The sequence below is a fragment of the Vidua macroura genome, chromosome Z (genome assembly GCF_024509145.1).
Source record: "Vidua macroura isolate BioBank_ID:100142 chromosome Z, ASM2450914v1, whole genome shotgun sequence".
NCBI lineage: Eukaryota > Metazoa > Chordata > Aves > Passeriformes > Viduidae > Vidua > Vidua macroura.
In genome coordinates this window covers 43,650,061-43,668,249 of record NC_071611.1, presented here as the reverse complement: position 1 = coordinate 43,668,249, position 18,189 = coordinate 43,650,061, and the positions used below count along the sequence as shown (strand labels likewise).

Below are 18,189 nucleotides of genomic sequence, written 5' to 3'. Positions count from 1 at the left end.
TTTCTCGGTCATTTCCAGCTCTGATGCTAATATATGCATAACTAAATGCTATTTCATTCCTAAATGAAGCATCAAATGTATCTGCTCTTGGAATGTTTTTATTCTAAAATAGGTAAATAGGAAATTTATACAATCCTAAACTTCTGTGCTTAGTGCTTGTGTTCTGAGTAGAATTACTTCCTATAGCTGTAGATTGGTTATAATTACTATTGTCAGGCCTAGCAGTCAAAGAATAAAGAAAGTCTGGTCAACACAATGTGGTTTGTTTCATGGTGATATGAACCTTTTTCCATTTGACAGGAGTCAGTGAAGAGAGATCATGTAATTTCTCGCCATAAGCATGCTTTTTCTGGGGTCAGCAGCATTGTTCTCTTACTGACAGAACTCAGCAAAGGATAGTAACTACCACCTTGTGTGGAAGTAGTATTTGGTGTCCTACCAGTTCTGTGGTTTTTGGCTCTGGAATTTGCAGCAACCAGATACATGAGACGGTATTTTAAGCTGCCACTTTTCTATGCTGCATTGCTAATCTATAATATACTAAGGTAATATCCAATTATTGATAGTGTACCAAGCTGCCTCATTGCATGAAGCTTTGAATGTTTCAGATTAACAGTTTAGAGCTGATAGAGTTTGACAGATAGATTTCAGGCAAGTTCTGGGGTGAGAAATGTAGAAAAGTGTTGAGAATTTTATCCTTGTGAGAGCCTGGGAGCTTCACCTCTGTCAGTATCAATATCATACTCTAGCCTTTATTTCATGGGTTGGTTGGTCAAGCATAATCATCTGTGAGTCATGTATTCACAATGTTAACTAAGTTTTAATTGGTGAACTCAGTCATAAAACACCCAGAACTCAAGGGGGTTTAGAACTGGGCTGAAAGTCCAGAGGTGAGGAGTTGTGATTTTAAGTCTCATTGCTGCTAACATTTCTGCACATTTCTTGTCTGTGAGTTTTATTCCTGTGTCAGAGAACGTAATGAACTAATAGGATGTTACTTGTAAAGGAGGCAATGAAATAAGAAGTTTTCAAATGAAAGGTCTGCTTCATCATATGGCTTTTTAGAAGTCAGTTATCAATCACTATAGAATATGCTGAATTTGGGAGACCCATGAGGGACCATGAAGTCCACCTTCTGGCCCTGCACAGGATACCCCAAGAATCATGCCCATGTACATGATATTATTGCCCAAACACTACTTGAACTGTCAGGCTGGTGCTGTGACCGCTTCCCTGGGGAGCCTGTTCCAGTGCCCAACCACCCTCTGGGTGAACCTAACCTAAACCTTCCCTGACACAACTTCAGGCCATTCCCTCAGGTCTTGTCACTGGTCACTGCAGAGAAGAGATCAGTGCTTGCCCCTCCTTTTCCCCTCACAAGGAAGTTGCAAACTGTGATGAAGTTTCCTCCAGGCTGAACCGACGGAATGACCTCAGCCACTTCTCACACAACTTCTCCTCAAGTCCCTTCATCATCTCAGTTGCCCTCCTTTGGCCACTCTTCCAGCACTTAGTATCTTTTTTATTTTCTGGCACACAAAACTACCCCCAGCACTTGAGGTGAGGCTGGGGTGCAGAGCAGAACAATTGCCTCTCTTGCCCAGCTGGTGATGCTGTGCCTGATGCATCCCAGGACAGAGCTGGCCCTCTTGGCTGCCATGCCACTGCTGACTCATGTTCAACTTGCCCTTGACAGTGACCCCCAGGTCCCTTTCTGCAGCACTGTTCTTCAGGGTCTTATTCCCCAGTCTGTCCATACATCCAGGGTTTCCCTGTCCTACGTGCAGAATCCAGTACTTATCTTTCTTAAATTTCATACAGTTGCTAATTTCCCAGCCCTGTCGTTTATTGACTCCTCTCTACAAGGCCTCTGCTTGTAGAGAGGCTCCTCCCAATTTTGTATCACCAACAAACTTACTTTGGGCCTTTGAGTGTTGTGTCCAAGTTGTTTATTAAGATGTTGAAGAGCACAGAGCTCTAAGGATGGAGCCCTGTGTAACCCAAGTAGTGATGGGTCACACCACTCTGATGTCACCCCATTCACTGTAGCCCTTTGTGCCTGACCCGTGAGCCAGCTGCTCATCCACCTCATGATGTGTTTATTCAGCTGTGGGCTGGACATTTTCTCCAGAAGGGTCCTCTGAGAGACAGTATCAAAAACTTAACTGTAATCCAAAAAGAGCACATTAACTGGCTTCCCATGATCAACCAGCCTGTCCTAGAAGGCAGTCATGTTGGACATGCAGGACTTTCCTCTCATGAAGCTGTGCTGGCTGTGATGATGGTTGTGGTGTCATTCGGGTGTTTTTTAGATCTCCCAGGATCTTCTCTATAATTTTACCGGGCACTGAAGTGAGACTGATAGGCCTGTACTTTCCAGGGTCATCCTTCTTGCCCTTTTTGAACATTGAGACAACCTTAGCCAGCTTCCAGTCAGCTGGGAACTCCCCAGACTGTTCAAAACTAATTGACAGAGGCTTTGCAATGACATCAACCAGCTCTTTGAGTATTCTTGGATGAATGCCATCATGAAGCCACATAGATACATGAGGATCCAGCTTGAGCAGCAGATCCCACACAAATTTGGGGTCAGCTAGGAGTTTATCATTCTCCCAGCCATGGTCCTCCAGCTCTGGGCACTGGGACCTTCTAGGCTCATCACCAGTGTGAAAGACACAGGCAAAGAAATCATTAAACATATTACATGTGTCATGCCATGTAAGTGCACAATACATGCACAATATAAGAATGGAAGTTCATATAGATTACTTTATCAAAACTGTGGTTTATAGTCTCTCAGGCTGTGCTTTGCCACATGCATGTGAGAAGGGATATGTGGAGCTGCTTGGAGGTCTTTGTAACTTAAAAGAACATACTCCTAAACTCCTAAGGTGACTGTGCTGCTCCTGGTACTGAAGCTATCCCTGTTGGCTCTGCATAGTTTTGTATTTTTATGCTTAAGTCCTTGACTCTGAATATGAGTCCATGTTTCTAGATCTGGAAGTCCTTGTTTTAGTTGCTGTTAATAAGTGTTGATAGATGGATAGACACTGCTGAGCTCTCAGAATGGAATCCAAAACCCCTGGTACACTTTTCACTACTATAAGTTAGGGAATGTAAATGTCATTGGTATACTCTGTGGACTGCTCCTCTTATTGGATGACTTAGGAATCTTGCCATTTCTCAAGCTGTAAACTCTTGAATAGTAATGCTGCTCTAGCAGGGGTTTGTTTGTTGGTTTACAGCAAAGCAAATACAGGAATGAAAGCTGTACTGGAGCTCTGGTCTCTAGAAGTATTTTTATCTAACCACCTTTAGTTAGTTTGGACCTTACTGTTCACTGTATTGCTGTGGAAAGCAGAGTGTTATGTCTTTTGTGCACTGTGTCTTCTGAGCACACAAGACCTTAAAAATTTTGCTTTCTCATTTAGAAAGAATCTTTGAAGTAAAAGTCCTGGCTTTCTACAGCATTTTTATTGATAAACTTGGGCTAAATATAGCTGTTTCTATGAGTGCCAGAGATAATGGCTGTTTAGCCCTTTACTAATCCAAGCCTCAGCAATCTCCTAGAAAGGAGACTTAGAAAAGAGTTTTCTAAGAGTTTCTAAGAGTTTTCTAAAAGAGCTGTAGAAAATTGTTTCTACAGCTAGGCTGGAAGTTTGTCTTTTGAGGTACTTTGCTCCAGTTATGGCTCCAATATATTCTAGTAGCTGGAGCAATTCTAATTACTAAAAAGAAACCATGGAACAGAAACAGTTGTATGTCTCCATGATATCACTTAGTGTGTGAAACCACCAAATACAGAATTGTGGGACCAAAGTGTGCACACAGGTCGGGCACACTACTGTGTGTTCACCAATAGCCCAAACACTCATCCTCTGCATATTTTTCTTAATGTTACAACATGTTGGGATCTGAAATCCAATCCTTGTAGGACAGTTCGATGTCATTTGCCTAAGGGTTTCTCCAGAAGAAATATGTAAATTGCTGTAGGAAGAAAGGGTGTATTATATCAATGATCTTTTAGTTTGTTCTCTGTATCCTGCTCATACTGGTTTTGAAATATTTGAGTGATACTAATTTAGGAATAAAAGTAGTGTCTTTGGTGAACTAATTATCTCAGCAAGGTAGATGACTCAAATGTTTCCTTCAACTCTTTCCAGCCTTACCAACTTGAACAGTAACGAAAAGCTTGGCTGTGCCAGTCCCTGCTAACCCAGAGTAACTAATATAGAGTGGAAGGTTTGACAATGCCGTTCATTCTTCTCTCTCACCCAAGAAAATGTAAACTTCTATTCAGTGATGCACACTCTTGTGAAGAAATCAGTTTTAAGTGTAAAGTGACATAATTCAAGCAAACATCTGAGTTCTAAAGGTCTCCTACACAGTATTAGAGAAGTCAGAAGGTTTTCAGATTATAAATAAATAAATATTTATGGGAATAGTTAGAGTTTCTAATGATTTGGGATAAAAGGACAAATAATCTCATGGACGTTGTTTCAGCTATGGGACTTGTAGTTTCTTTAAAGTCAGGGTAGTTAACATGCTTTGTTTGACAAGCTCCATGAAAATATTTTTCTGCTTGACTGTGAGTAAAGAAGTGTGCTGTGAGGTAGTTATCTAAAGGGAAAAGATCCAGAGTAGTCCAAAAGCAGTTCCCAGATAAGACATGGTAGTGGCAGCCTGAGTTGTCAGGCATGACAGAAGAGAATATACTGTTGGCTTCCAGAGGGATCTGTCTAGGTGTTTCCAGCTTGCTCTACAGCCAGGAGTGTATTGGGTTACCCTACAGGTCTTACTTGAATGGCTTGTGACCTGTATGCACATTGGGATCTGTCATTTGATTTTGCTTCATTTACATTTGTGATCCAAGCAGGTTTTCAGATGCGCATTTTTACAAAGAGTTTCCTTTCCTCCCCATAGTAAATCCTACCCTTTTTCTCTCATGCCTGAACTGCTAGAAGTCAAAGGGAGCATGGGCATCCACAGACCAGCCCTGTCCCTTAGGCTTGTTTAGATGTGGTGGCCTTCACATAAGATACTTAAACTGTAGTTCACACTGGTCACTTGGCAGAATGGCCAAGCTGGCCCCAAACACTGTGTATCGTGAATCTAGATACACTTGTTCACGTAACACATATCCCTCTTCTTCCTATAGAGCTCCTTATTCTCACCATAGAATCATAACCAGAGAGTCATAAGGCTGGAAAACACCCTTAAGATCATCAAGTCCACCACTAAACCATTTACCTAAGCTCCACATCTCCACATCTTTTAGTTACCTCCAGGGATGGGGGCTTAACTTCTTCCCTGGGCAGCTTGTTCCAATGTTTGACAAACCTTTTGGTGAAAAAATTACTTTTAATACCCAGTCTAAACTTTCCCTGGCACAGATTGATGCCATTTCCTCTTGCCCTGTGTCTTGTTACCTGTGAAAAGAGGCCAACCCCCACCTGGCTACAGCCTCCTTTCAGGGAGTGATAAGGTCACCCCAAGCCTCTTTTTCGCCCAGCTAAACAACCCCAGCTTCCTCAGCTAGTCCTCATAGGACCCTCCAGACCCTTCACCAGCTCCATTGCCTTTCTCTGGACACGCTGCAGCAACTCAGCGTCCTTCTGCACGGAGGCATCCAGACCTGGACACAGGATAGAAAGCATGGACTCACCAGTGCCAAATACAGAGGGGCAATCCCTGCCCCGGTCCTGCTGGCCACACTATTGCTGATACAGGCCAGGATGCCTTTGGCCTTCTTGGCTACCTGGGCACAGCTGGCTCAGCTGGCTGTCAGCCATGTTTATAACTTATCCTTTGACTTATATTCAAAGCAAAATAAATGACAATATCTGCAATTCTCTTTTTCTTTCTGTTTTTAAGAAAAACCTGTAGATTTAGATACATTTTAGATGTTTCATTTACAACTAAGATCTAAGGAATGTTTTTTGTGATGTCTGTTTATGTTTATATCATGCCATGTTTTCCACGTAAGCAAGCAGAGGCATAATGATTCATATTGACAGTATAATTAAAAATGGATTTCAGATGTGTCACCTCATAACTTCTCTTTGTAGGAGATCTTTCTTTAATCGTGCATTTGGTTGTTTGGACTGGCATCCAAAAAACTACTTTGGTAGTAGTTAAGTGGTTCTTAAATAGTGTTCCAGAGACTGCATTAGACAGAGAGCAGCTGAGGCAGATAAGTAGGCTCTTTGCTCTTTCAGTCTGTGAATAGAAGAGGTCTCTTCATAGAGGTAGAAATGTAGCAAGATAAAGCTGTTTGTCAAAATTCTTGGTTTATTTTGGGTAATAGTGTATATGTATTATCCAGATCCAGAACTGTATTCTACAAACTGTATTGCAGAACTGTATTCTACAAGCTATTCTGAAGAGGGGACTTTATTAATGGAAAGAATTTAATATTTATATAGATGATCAAAATTCAGCTAAGTCCTTAGTGTATTGCACAGGGGTAAAGGGCACTGAAAGCTATGTATTAAAAGCCCTTGCACTTAGAAGTAAGCAATCTATTAGGAAAGAAGCTTGAAAGGAAATTCATCTTTGGATAGGCAGCTTTTATCATTGGAGGCTTCCTTACCTGTGCAATTGCTGATATACCAGGGCTCCAGTATGATCTGGAAGTTGTTGATTTCAAGGTTGAAGCATTGGGTCAGATGTTCAGTGTCTTCATTATAGATAAATTGAAAGAAATCTCTCCTAGGTAAGGCACTTCCATTAGGCAAGTGTCAGGTACAAAGGAAAACTTAATTTAAGTTTGAATTTTGTTAGAGACAACTTGATCTTTACTGTGCTGTACCAATTTGTTTATGGGGAGAGTTCAGCTGTTTAGAAGCTTTGGATATGTAATGCAGTTCTTCTGTTATTTCTCAGCCAACTTTCTAACTTTATCAATTTGGGTTTTTTGTTCCTGTCCCTGAAATCTATAGACCAGTCGTATTTTGAATACACGCACACAAAAAAACCCTGCAAACCCAGGAATGTTTTCTTTCTATCATAAATGTTGTGTTATGCAATGTTCATGCACTAAAAATGATCAAGAAAAACATGGTGGAATAGTAGGGGAGGGGGACTTGAAAGTATTTTGTGTCCTCTTTTACACCACATTATGAATTAGTCTTTTCCACTCAAATACTCAAACTTTGAAAAACTCAAAGCTAGATGGAGAGTGCAATTGTATTCTACTGACAACTGTGTTGGACTTGATTTACCACATTACAGGAGGAACTGTAGCAAAGCTTCATGGTAATCACATGAGGAGGTACAGAATTAGCACCTGTATCAATTTTAATGCTGTTTGCAAAGAATATTCATGTTTGTTTTTTATTTGTTTTCCATACCAATATTTTTTTTACTTTTCAACAGGATCCACGCTCTGTAGCTATGAACTACAGCCATCAGAATATACAACAGACCCAAGGGCTGCCAAGTTATGTCCTAAATATCCTGTTCCAGAGAGGTAATATGATCAAGTTTTCTGATTTGGGGTGGAGGGAGCAGAGATTTGTTTTGATCATGACAGTTCTTTAGAAAATACCAAATTACCAGATATATGTTTTAGTGTATTATTGTATATATTTCTAAAATGTTATTTTTTAAAAGGTAATGAAAATAATAGTCAAAGAAAACCCCAAATTATCTATGTATGTATTACTGAAACTATTGAACTGATATCTTCAAATTCTCTTACCTGATGTGACTGACACTGTTTTAAGTATCAGCTGTTTTACTGCCTTTTACCCTATCTACAGTCAGCTGTCTATTGGCAATGCAGATCTGAGACAATCATGGAACATTTTTAATCTTTGGGAGGAAAAATTATGTAGGGATGCACAGCTCTCTGCAGCATTCATTTCTTATACCTTATCTTCGCCAGTCAGATAGATGCAAATTGCTTCATTTTTTACTCTTTCAGTCTGCAAATGACTAATATAAGGATAGTTGAATACCAAAAAGAGGGCTGTATTTTATTAACAGATCATTTTGAGGTTTATTTTTTAAGTGTTACATTAGACTGCTGCTTGTGAAATAGGATTGGAAAGATCATAGCTTCATAAACTCTTCTAGCTGTGCTGCCTGGACCTGTGGAGATGAGCATTGCTGAGAAAAGAAGTGATCTGTTAGCTGTTGTACGCAGTCTTCTGTCAGTTATTGCACTAACTTGAGAAGACCCATGTTGTGTTTTCTCAAAATTTAGCTTCTCAAATATACTTAGTAGTGAGTGGTAAATGCAGAGTCTTTTCTTATGCATAGTTTTCTGCTATGTTTTTTGTAAATGTTATATTTGTGTCAGTTCTACAAACTCTGATTTTAAGTCTTTCTTGTATACATGGTAGCCTCTCCACTGAATCTTTTTTTAATATTATAGTGACAATTAGTGGCAGCTGAAATATTAACAATTTTTTACTTTTCCCAATATAGATTAATATTCCATGTAGCTAGCCAGCTGTTACAGCAGTAATACAAAAACAAATGAAAACTTCAGTACCAGCTTGCATACTGAAAAAGCTTGTTAGTCCTAATTTTTGCCAGAATTATATTGACTTCTCATTGTGTATTCTCACATCATTCAGTCTCAATGAATATAGCTCAGTAAGAAAACAGAAGGATAGAACAATGTATCAGAGCTCTAATGATGCTATGTAAATTCCTCATAAAAAACTATCTCATGTTATTTTAAATGAACTATTGTGTAGGTGGAGTATTTTCCCTTTTTGATGAGGTATTACTTAAATGTATGATACGTTTGAGCATTTTTGAAATTGAAAAGTCTGAACTTAATGCCCTAAGGCAAAAAAGGCCAAGGTTGTATCTGTAAACCACTGATTTTCAGGTTTCTATAGTTAAATTATTTGAGTAAGTGTAATTTGAAGGAGAAATGTAATGCAGTTGAGATAACCAAATGAAAACCCAACATCTTGTAGACTGAGGCATTCAGGAAGAACTTACCTAACAGTCACATTTGATCTGTGTCATGGTTTAACCACCAACCCAGACCTCCACAGCCACTCGCTCATTTCCCCACCAGCAGGCCTGGGGAGAGAACTGGAAAGGTAAAAGGTAAAAAGCTTGTGGGTTGATACATAGATGGTTTAATAGGGGAAGGAAAGCTGCACATGCAAGCAAAGCAAAACAAGGAATTAATTCATTACTTGCCATGGGCAGGCAGGTGTTCAGCCATCTCCAGAAGAGCAGGGCCCCATCACGTGCAACAATTATTTAGGAAGACAAACACCGTCACTTCAAGCATGCTCTTCTTCCTCTTCTTTCCCCCTTTTTATATCCTGCGCATTATGCCATATTTGGAATATCCCTTTGGTCAGTTTAGGTCACCTGTCCTGGCTGTGTCTCCTCCCAACTTCCCATGCACCCCCAATGTCCATGCCATCATGGCAGTGCAAAAAGCAGAAAACTCTTGGCTCTGTGTAAGCCCTGCTCAGCAATAACAAAAACATCTCTCCATTATCAGCCCTGTGTTCAACACAAATTCAAAACAAGCTCTATACCAGCCACTGTGAAGAAAATTAACCCTATCCCAGCTAAAACCAGTGCAGTCTGTCAAGAGTTATGAACCCTCTGAATCCCATTAGTTCCATGGGATGGAAGTAGCATATGGTGTGAAGATTGTCCCTTGATCTTTTCTGTTTGATGACCAGGCTTCTTCACAGCCTTCAGCTGAGGTTGTCAATGGACTCTTATCATCCATCTTCAAGGTATTATGTCCAGATTTGACAGAGCAGTACAGTCTAGGAGTGCAGTTAGCAATATGTGTTTCTTCCACACCCCATCTAGATCTAGAGCCTCTGTAGACATGACTGGATGTCTAGAGGACCCTGGAGGAGAACCTGTCCAGTCCCCTGCAGCATTTATCTATAAACCAGCTGTGCTGAGCTCTGCCAAGGGACTGCCCTGTAGAGGTTATAAAGAGCAGCTAGTAGTGTTATTCCAACTGGACTCTCCCTCCCCTTTCACAGGTTGCTGTACTATCCCTGTACATGCACAGGGGTAGTAGTGAGAGGAAAAAATTCTTTGAAATCTAATACTTGAGTAATCAGATGGATCTCCTAACTTCATTTGAATAATGCTTTAAAAGTACAGATTCTGAGACCATCATCTGCTGGCTTGAACTTTATTCATTCTTGTTTATGATTAAGCATCATGTTGCTATTCTTAGAAATTTCTAATTCCTTTCAGTAGGTAATATACCAAGATATAATCAAGAGTTCATATAAAATAGCACAGGTCATGGAGAATAGATCCATTATTGTGTTTTATATTGGGACACTTTACCTCACCTACTCATTCAGTCAGAACCACTGGAGCAGAAGCAGATCTCAAAAGTGGATTCTCAGGAATCCCATTTACTTAAGAAAGCTTGTAGGAACCATTAGCCTGTTTTTTTTATTAATTAAAACAAACTTAGTAATTAATTACTGCACATAAAAATAGGTAACTTAAAATACGTAGTGAAATTGCTTTAGGTTAAGAGATATTAGATGACTACTATAAACTCTGATGCAAAAAGCATATTTTCTTTCATTGGGATATATTTTGGAAGAATACTTTAATCCCATTAGTTCCCTTTTCAAAGTGAATATTTTTGTATTTGGATGCAGGAATAACATTCTTTTGCCTACTCCCACTTCAAAATTTGGGCTTTAGTGTTTCTGGTAGTGACAATTTACAAATGCTCTAGGCTTTCTGTAAAGTTGTAGCAATTAACAATTAAATAAACCTCTCAAATTTCAGTCTTTTTCAGTAATATGGCATATAATGAACCAACAGTATTCCAAAATAGGTTATGTTTTAAGAGGCTAAGAGGATACCTGGGCTGCCTTTTAAGTAGGGCAGCCATCACTATAAGTTTGTTTTTTAACAACTGTGACTAATACACAATTACTTTGCTGTGCTTAACTGCTGTATTCATTCCTACACAAAAGCAGACCATCAATATGAGCATCTCCAAATGGATTTGCCTACTCAACACAGTACTCCATAAAATTTGCAATCATCAGTGACTTTAAACAAAAACCTAGGCCCTATTAATTAATTACCTAGAAATGGTAGGTGATCATAATTTCTCCCAATTTCTTTACAGAATAGTTACACTTTAATGGTTTTCAGCATGTCATCATTTTTCCCCAGAAAAACAATGGATGGGAAATATGTGCCTAAGGCAGCTGGTTTATTCACTATGTATTTAAAATGGTGATTAGAATTTTAGAAAGACACGACCTTAAAAATAGTTATTGAGGACAGAAAATTGTTGATTTATAGGTCATTGCTGAAATGGGGAAACTGCAGAAGATTATGTTCATTGCTGGTATAGTCCACTGAAATCTTTCAAGTAAGGAAGATTGGGCAGATGAAACAATAGAAAATATATTTTTTTCATTGGATCCAATTACAGGAAGGAACATGTAATTCATATTTGAAATGTAATTGGGAATGGACCAAATGATGTAATAGGCCACTTTGAGATCTGACATAGTTTTTATGACCAAGGCAGACTGCTACTAAATGGGAGACATTTAGAAAACAAAACTACCCACTTTTAAAGGAAAGTTTATGCTCTCTTGTATCTTTCTCTTGATAGTAGGTTTTTCAGAGCATTCTGCAAAGTTTAGTGCATAGTCTCAATAGTTTTAACAAAGTTAATGAATATAAACACTGTGATTGTAATATTCAATGCAAGAACAAGCTTAGTATGGGGAAAGACTAGGAATAAATACATTTGTTTTGCTTGGCAGCAGTTGTGAATGCTGATGTCTTTTACCACAAAATATATACTCTCAAGAAGAGTATTGTTATTCTGCAATTTCTTTTGCTGCAAATATGGACCAGTATTCCATTCTAACATGAGTGAAACGCATTGTTTCAGCTGCTGGTTCACCACCTGACACTTGAAAGAAAGACATTTAAGTGGAAATAGGAACATATACTTTCTGCGCCTTGTCATTTAAGGGTGGGAGGGTAATAATATCCTATTGGAATGTACACTCCAGCCTCACAGGATTATTTGTAAGAACTGCATCACTTTTCATTATGATCATCCTCATTTCAGCAGCACTTGTGCATTCAACACATGGTTTCTGGTTATGATGTTATAAGGGTAGAATGATTGCATCTATTCACCTTTCATTTGTGTGTTGATGTGGCATTTATATTAAGTAGGAGTAATTTTTTTTCTGATTTTTTTTTCTTGTGTCACCAGTGCACCTATTCCATTCTTCCATCGCTGTGCTCCTGTGAACATTTCCTGCTATGCCAAGTTTGCAGAGGCCCTGATCACCTTTGTCAGTGACAGTAGTGTCTTACACAGGCTGATTAGTGGAGTTATGACCAGCAAAAAGATTATAATGGGACTTTGCTTGTTATCACTAGGTAATTGTTTTTCTCATTATTAGCTATTTCTTAGTGTACTCCATTAGGAGGTTGTTAACACACTCTAACCACAATATAAGCAAAAAACCTGTATAATAGCAACAATCCCTTAGAAAATTATTCAGAATGCTTTTTAAAATTTTATTTGAGAGGTGGGTAACTTGTTTTAAGTAATATACATATGCATTCCTGGTTTTGTTTTTCTTACACTGATTATGAGATAGAGGATATATGGCTGCTATTTAGCCAACATTAGTTTTGATATAGTTAAGAGAGCATCCGTTTTTTCTTAATTTTTTAAAATAGTATTCCCCTTTCCCATTTGCAGTAGTCATCTTCTACCAACTCAAGTCCAAATAAACCCTTTACAAATAGAAAGGACAGGTTGAGAAATGCAAAGTAGCACACACCAGTTGGATGTAGGGATTTTGTTTCATTTAACATACCTGCGCAAAGATATGAGAACTTTAAGAGTGAAAACAAGAAAATTAGGTGCCCATTTTTTGCATTGTATGTTACCTCCTTCTTCCCCTTCCTTCAAAATTAAAAGCTTCAGGTCTTTGAAAATCTCAGCCTTTTCTGAAGAGCTGGAAATTCCAAACAGTACAGAGGTGCTAATTGTTTCTATAGCTGCGAGATGCCTCTAGCCTATTAAATGACACTTGGCACTACACTGAAGAGCTTTTTTAACAAAGTCCTCTTGTTTGAGGTGGAATGTTTCCCACGGACATAAATTGCTTTCCTAGTGAGTCTATTTTACTCATACAAAGTATAAAATCTGAAATCCTAAAATAACAAGATCATGATATTAGCTATGCCTATGGGTGGTGTATTATTTAGAAAGAAACACTGCAAAGCTGTATCAGATATGGGGGGTCCTTTGTTTTCAGTTTGCTTTTGTAGTTAAAAAAAAAAGGGCAGGGGAGAAGAAAGAGAAAAGGAAAGGAAAAAGAAGAGGATGCTAGATACCATTAACCCCCTCTACACACACACAGAAGACCACTGTGTATTTTTTTCAACTGTAGCTGGAAAGCTGTTTATTTTTACATCTTGACAGCTTCAGTATTTGGTAATAATGGTAGAAAACCATTTTAAATCTGAAAGCTAGTGGCTGATTTGTTGTGCTACTGTTCAGTTAGAGTCAGAAGTTAGTACAGAATTTATATAGTTAATTTAAAAAGCATTTTTTGTAATTTCATAGTTAAACAGAAATTATTTGTTTTAAAACAGTGGGTTAGGCTGTGATTCAAAAAGCCAGGTTCCAGTGGCTTGCATGTAACTGCTGAACACAAATGTGTCATATGTTAAAATACAAGTTTGCACTTGTACATACCACTCACTTAGCCTTAGCTGCTGTATAGTTTGTGACTTATGACTAGCATGGCATTTTGGAATACGCAGATATCATATTAACTGCACTTGTTTGACATGTGTATTTGAGTACCGACTCTGCTCTAGTCCTCAGGAGGTGTGCTGATATTACCAGACTCAAAGTACTGCCATGTCTTGCTGTCTATTTGGTCATTGTCTAAGTACATCTCTGTCTGTATGCGTGCATTGTGTCTTGTGTTTGATGTATCATGTAAATGTATTTATGCTCTCTTTGTTTTAATCAACATTATCAAAGCAGAAGTTGTAGAGGTGCCTAATTTTCTTAACTATCTATTCAGTGAGTTTGTAAGCCTCAAAAAAGAAATCTGTCTGTAAAAATTCTATTGGAAGGCAGTTATCTTAGTGCAGTGGTAAAATCAGGGAGGCAATATCTACTTGAAGTAATTAGTCTGCTTATTTTATTTGTCTTCTTTTGCAGTGTTGTCCATGATTTTGATGGTTATAATAAGGTACATTTCAAGAGTACTTGTCTGGATTTTAACAATTCTTGTCATTCTGGGATCGCTTGGTAAGTTTTGTTTGTCTCCCATTTTGAGTGCCCAGTTCTAATCTTTGTGCTCCATGTCCTCAGCCCAGCTACATCCCACACACATCTTGGATCATGCATTTCCCTTCAGCCTGTTTTTTTGAGTCTCTTTCAAGATGTACATCAAAAGTGCCACCTTAGTAATTGCATATCTCTCTCAGAGAGTACATTGCTCCTTGAATATTTGCACACCCTGCTTGGCAGTGAGTCTTCATGTCAGCCTAGCTCACTAGAGCACACAGGTGTCAGTGCAGGAGATTCCTCACAGCACTTGTAACAAAACCCTACTTCTTAACCTGCATTCCAAACAGATCAGCAAGGCAGCTAAGCCTGGGTGTGTCTGGTGGTACTTCCACATTGTGGCTGGTGCATGAAGAAATCAAAGGGCAACTATTGCTTATGCAGCTGAATATATTTACAACTCTGACATGTTCATCAGCCCTTCAGTTCTTTGAGTAGCTCTTTAAGACCTGTTCTTGAAGAGAGGAAGTAAAGGTGCTTGTCTAGCAATTCTTATTCAATCCTTGTATTTCTATATGACTCCGGAAGAACTGCATGACATAGATCATATGTGAAATGCTACCAGCCATGCTATCTTGGAAATGACCAAAGGTTGTCTCTTCCAAAATGATGTAGCTTGCGTGAAAATAGCCTTATTTTATCACATTAGCTTTTAAATTAATAAAACGAAAGTTTTCTACACTTATTACTGAGTAGCTAAGCCAAAATATCTGGGCAGATGACTGCACAGAAGGAAAAAAAATAGAATAATCACATTAGGAAGCACTAGTGATTTAATTCTTGTAATTCATGACTGCAATGGATGGAAAAAATCAGCAGACCATCTATATTTTTTCAGGATCACTTTGGTTTTCTGATTAATGGCCTCACAATATTTTTCCTTTTTTCCTTTCCAAAAAAAGGAAAAATATGGATTTTTTTTTTTTTCATTTATATTCTCTTTAGAAGCTGAGCAACCATGTTGAATGAAATAGTTGACTGGCATCTGCTACTATGTTCTAAAAAGTTTCATCCATTATAATAATGGACTGAATAAACCCCTGTCTTTTATGACACATACTGCTTATTCTGCCTTGACTGTTTGTTTAGGAGATGTCAAAAGACCATTCCTCATTTTAGACCTGAACACAGTATGTTCAGCAAAAACATGCAATCACAGAATCACAGAAGGGACTACAGAGGCTCATCTGGTCCAACCTCCATACTAAGCTTATGCATTTGATTCAGAAATACCAGCAGAAAAGAGAAGGACACTTAAAAGAGAAAAGAAATGTACCAGAGAGGAGAGGTTATCTCCCTGAGGGGCTGGAGATCTGTGTTCAAGAAAAGTTCTACCTTGGAAAGGCAGCTAGATTAGGAGACTGTTTTTCTGGCTATTAGGCTAGGATTAACATAGCAGGGGTGAGAAGATAGTACTTCACATTGTATTTGCCTCCTGTGCCTTTTACTAATGTTTTTTTTTAGTGTCCAAGATATTGTCTGAAGCAAGTTTAGCTACATATTACTAAGGTGCAGTTTCCAGCATCAGGCTGATGCTTGTTTTTTTTGATTAGTGTTCCCAGGAATGGTAGACTCCTTGTTTTGTTGTTATTTCACATCCTAATCCAAAAGTCCGTCTCTGTTTCCCCTCCTAAATTCTTACTCCCTGCATTATTGTACACACAGATACATTCATACATACAGCCTATCACAGAATTATTTATTCTTCCTTTTGTTCTTTTATTGCCTGTCTAGTGGGAGCTAGTGCTGTTCACTGTTAGGGCTCTCCATGAAGTAGTCCTTCAATGCAGTTTACCCTAAAACACAGAGTCAAGGTTCTGCAAGTCTCTTAAGTGGCCATAGTATGGTGAGACTGTGAAAAGAGATTATTCACTTGAGAAGAGGGCAACAAAGGAGAACTAGGTACTTCTCCCTCCTCTCAAGTTCCTGTTGGGTTGAGCATCAGTGCTCTTGAGTATTCAGTACCAGTCTAGACTGAAAAGGAAAGAGCTGTTTTATTTCTCTGGGACTAGGTAGCATGTATCACACAGAAGATTCGTTTATTTATCCTTTTTGTTTTCTCACTAAAACATAGGTGGTACAGGAGTCCTGTGGTGGCTCTATGCTAAACAACGAATATCTGCCGGTGCTCTTGAGACCCAAATAGCCAAAGACAATCTTCAGGCTCTCTTGATCTATGCCATTGCAGCTACAGTCTTCACGGTATGCTTTGCTAATGACTGTATTATTTTCTGTTCTTGTCTTCTTGTTGGTCTCTATTTTTTATTCAGGTGAAAGCATTGTATTGCACACATTTTGGAACAGTTTATTTCTGTTAAAGTGATTTTCTTTCATTATGTTATTTTTTTAACTTTTAGGAATTGTTCTCTAACACGTGATTATGAGTCAGGGGAGACTTTCTAGGTACTGTTCTCTATTATCTGATTTTGAGTCAGGAGAGACTTTCTAAGCCTGCAGCTACTTTAATCTACTGTAAAATGTCCACAGGGACTTCCAAGAATAGGTACGATATTGGACTGCCAATCCAAAGAGTTTTTTCTTAGGTTCTCAATTCAGAGGTACTTAGTCATTTCAGTGTATTTAAAAGTCCTTAGCCTACTTCTGAAAGAAGTTGTTCTTAAATCATTGTGAGCTGAAATACTAACACCATTTGAACCAATTAATCTTCTTTGGGCCTTGCTGTTAATTTCAGAGTCACTGAATTTACTACTGGAATCTGACAATGTTTGACTAACTTCACAGGAATTGTAGACTCCCTTTTATGTTCTTCTTGTTGCTTCACATCCTAATCCAAAAGTTCCTCTCTGTTCCCTCTCCTAGATTCTTATTCCCTATGTTATTATACATATACATACATATATCTTATAAGACCACCATGCCATGGTCAGATAAAAATTTTAAATTACCTTTCTTAAAGATAATTAAAGGTTAAAACTGGCTGATTTCACTGCTTTATAAAACATAATTGAGGATAGAACCTGGTTTTGTCTCATTAGCTTAAGGCTGATAATGATTCCAAATACATAATTATGAGAATGGAATTCCCCAAAAGTATAATTTGGAAAATAATTTATCACCAGAAGAAGGAGCTGATAGAGGTTTTACATTTTGATCTTGTGATTTTATAGATAGAATATGTGTTAATTTAGGGGGTTTAAATATCCTAGCTGTGCAAAAGAGTAGCTTGATGCTGTTTCAGTACTCTAAAATGTAATTTGGAAACTTCCCCCTCTAGGTTATCTTGTTCTTGATCATGTTAATTATGCGCAAAAGAGTAGCTCTCACCATTGCCTTGTTTCACGTGGCTGGCAAGGTCTTCATTCACCTGCCACTGTTAGTCTTCCAGCCATTTTGGACATTCTTTGTGCTTATCCTCTTCTGGACATACTGGATCACAGTCTTGCTTTTTCTTGGTACTACAGGTAAGCAGTCATTTACTTTAAATAATTTTCATTTCATTTTTGTATGATTTCTAGCAGAGTTGACTAAAAAGCCTGTGGGAATCTCAAAGAAAAAAGCTCACATATTATGCTTCTGTTCCTGTCTGCTTCACTGACTTCAAGTTATTGTGCATTTGAGTCTTCATTCCCAGCATGGTACTTCGTGTGTTAGGCTGGCTTTTTGATTTGATGCAAGTTGGCTTGCTGCAAACCATGAGACTCTAATAATAAAACTGCTATAACAACTTTTCAAATAATTCCCTTTAATTTTACACACACAAGTTAAAGACACCATAATCTTGGAGTCACCAAGTATTGCAGACAGTATTCACACAGATAAGTACACAGTAAGGGAAGGGCCATTGCACACAATTACTATCTCCCACAATATAAATATTGTGATTTTAGTTTTCA

At 38.4% G+C, this 18,189-nt stretch overlaps 1 protein-coding gene across 1 annotated transcript in view; it reads left to right on the top strand.

The window, feature by feature from the left end:
* SLC44A1 (solute carrier family 44 member 1) overlaps positions 1-18,189 on the top strand; it is a 64,902-nt gene that overhangs the window by 32,255 nt on the left and 14,458 nt on the right. The window contains exons 5-9 of the mRNA XM_054003127.1: positions 7,378-7,471; positions 12,227-12,396; positions 14,207-14,296; positions 16,410-16,537; positions 17,571-17,757. Coding sequence (XP_053859102.1) covers positions 7,378-7,471; positions 12,227-12,396; positions 14,207-14,296; positions 16,410-16,537; positions 17,571-17,757 — 669 coding nt within the window. The remainder of the gene's footprint in view (positions 1-7,377; positions 7,472-12,226; positions 12,397-14,206; positions 14,297-16,409; positions 16,538-17,570; positions 17,758-18,189) is intronic.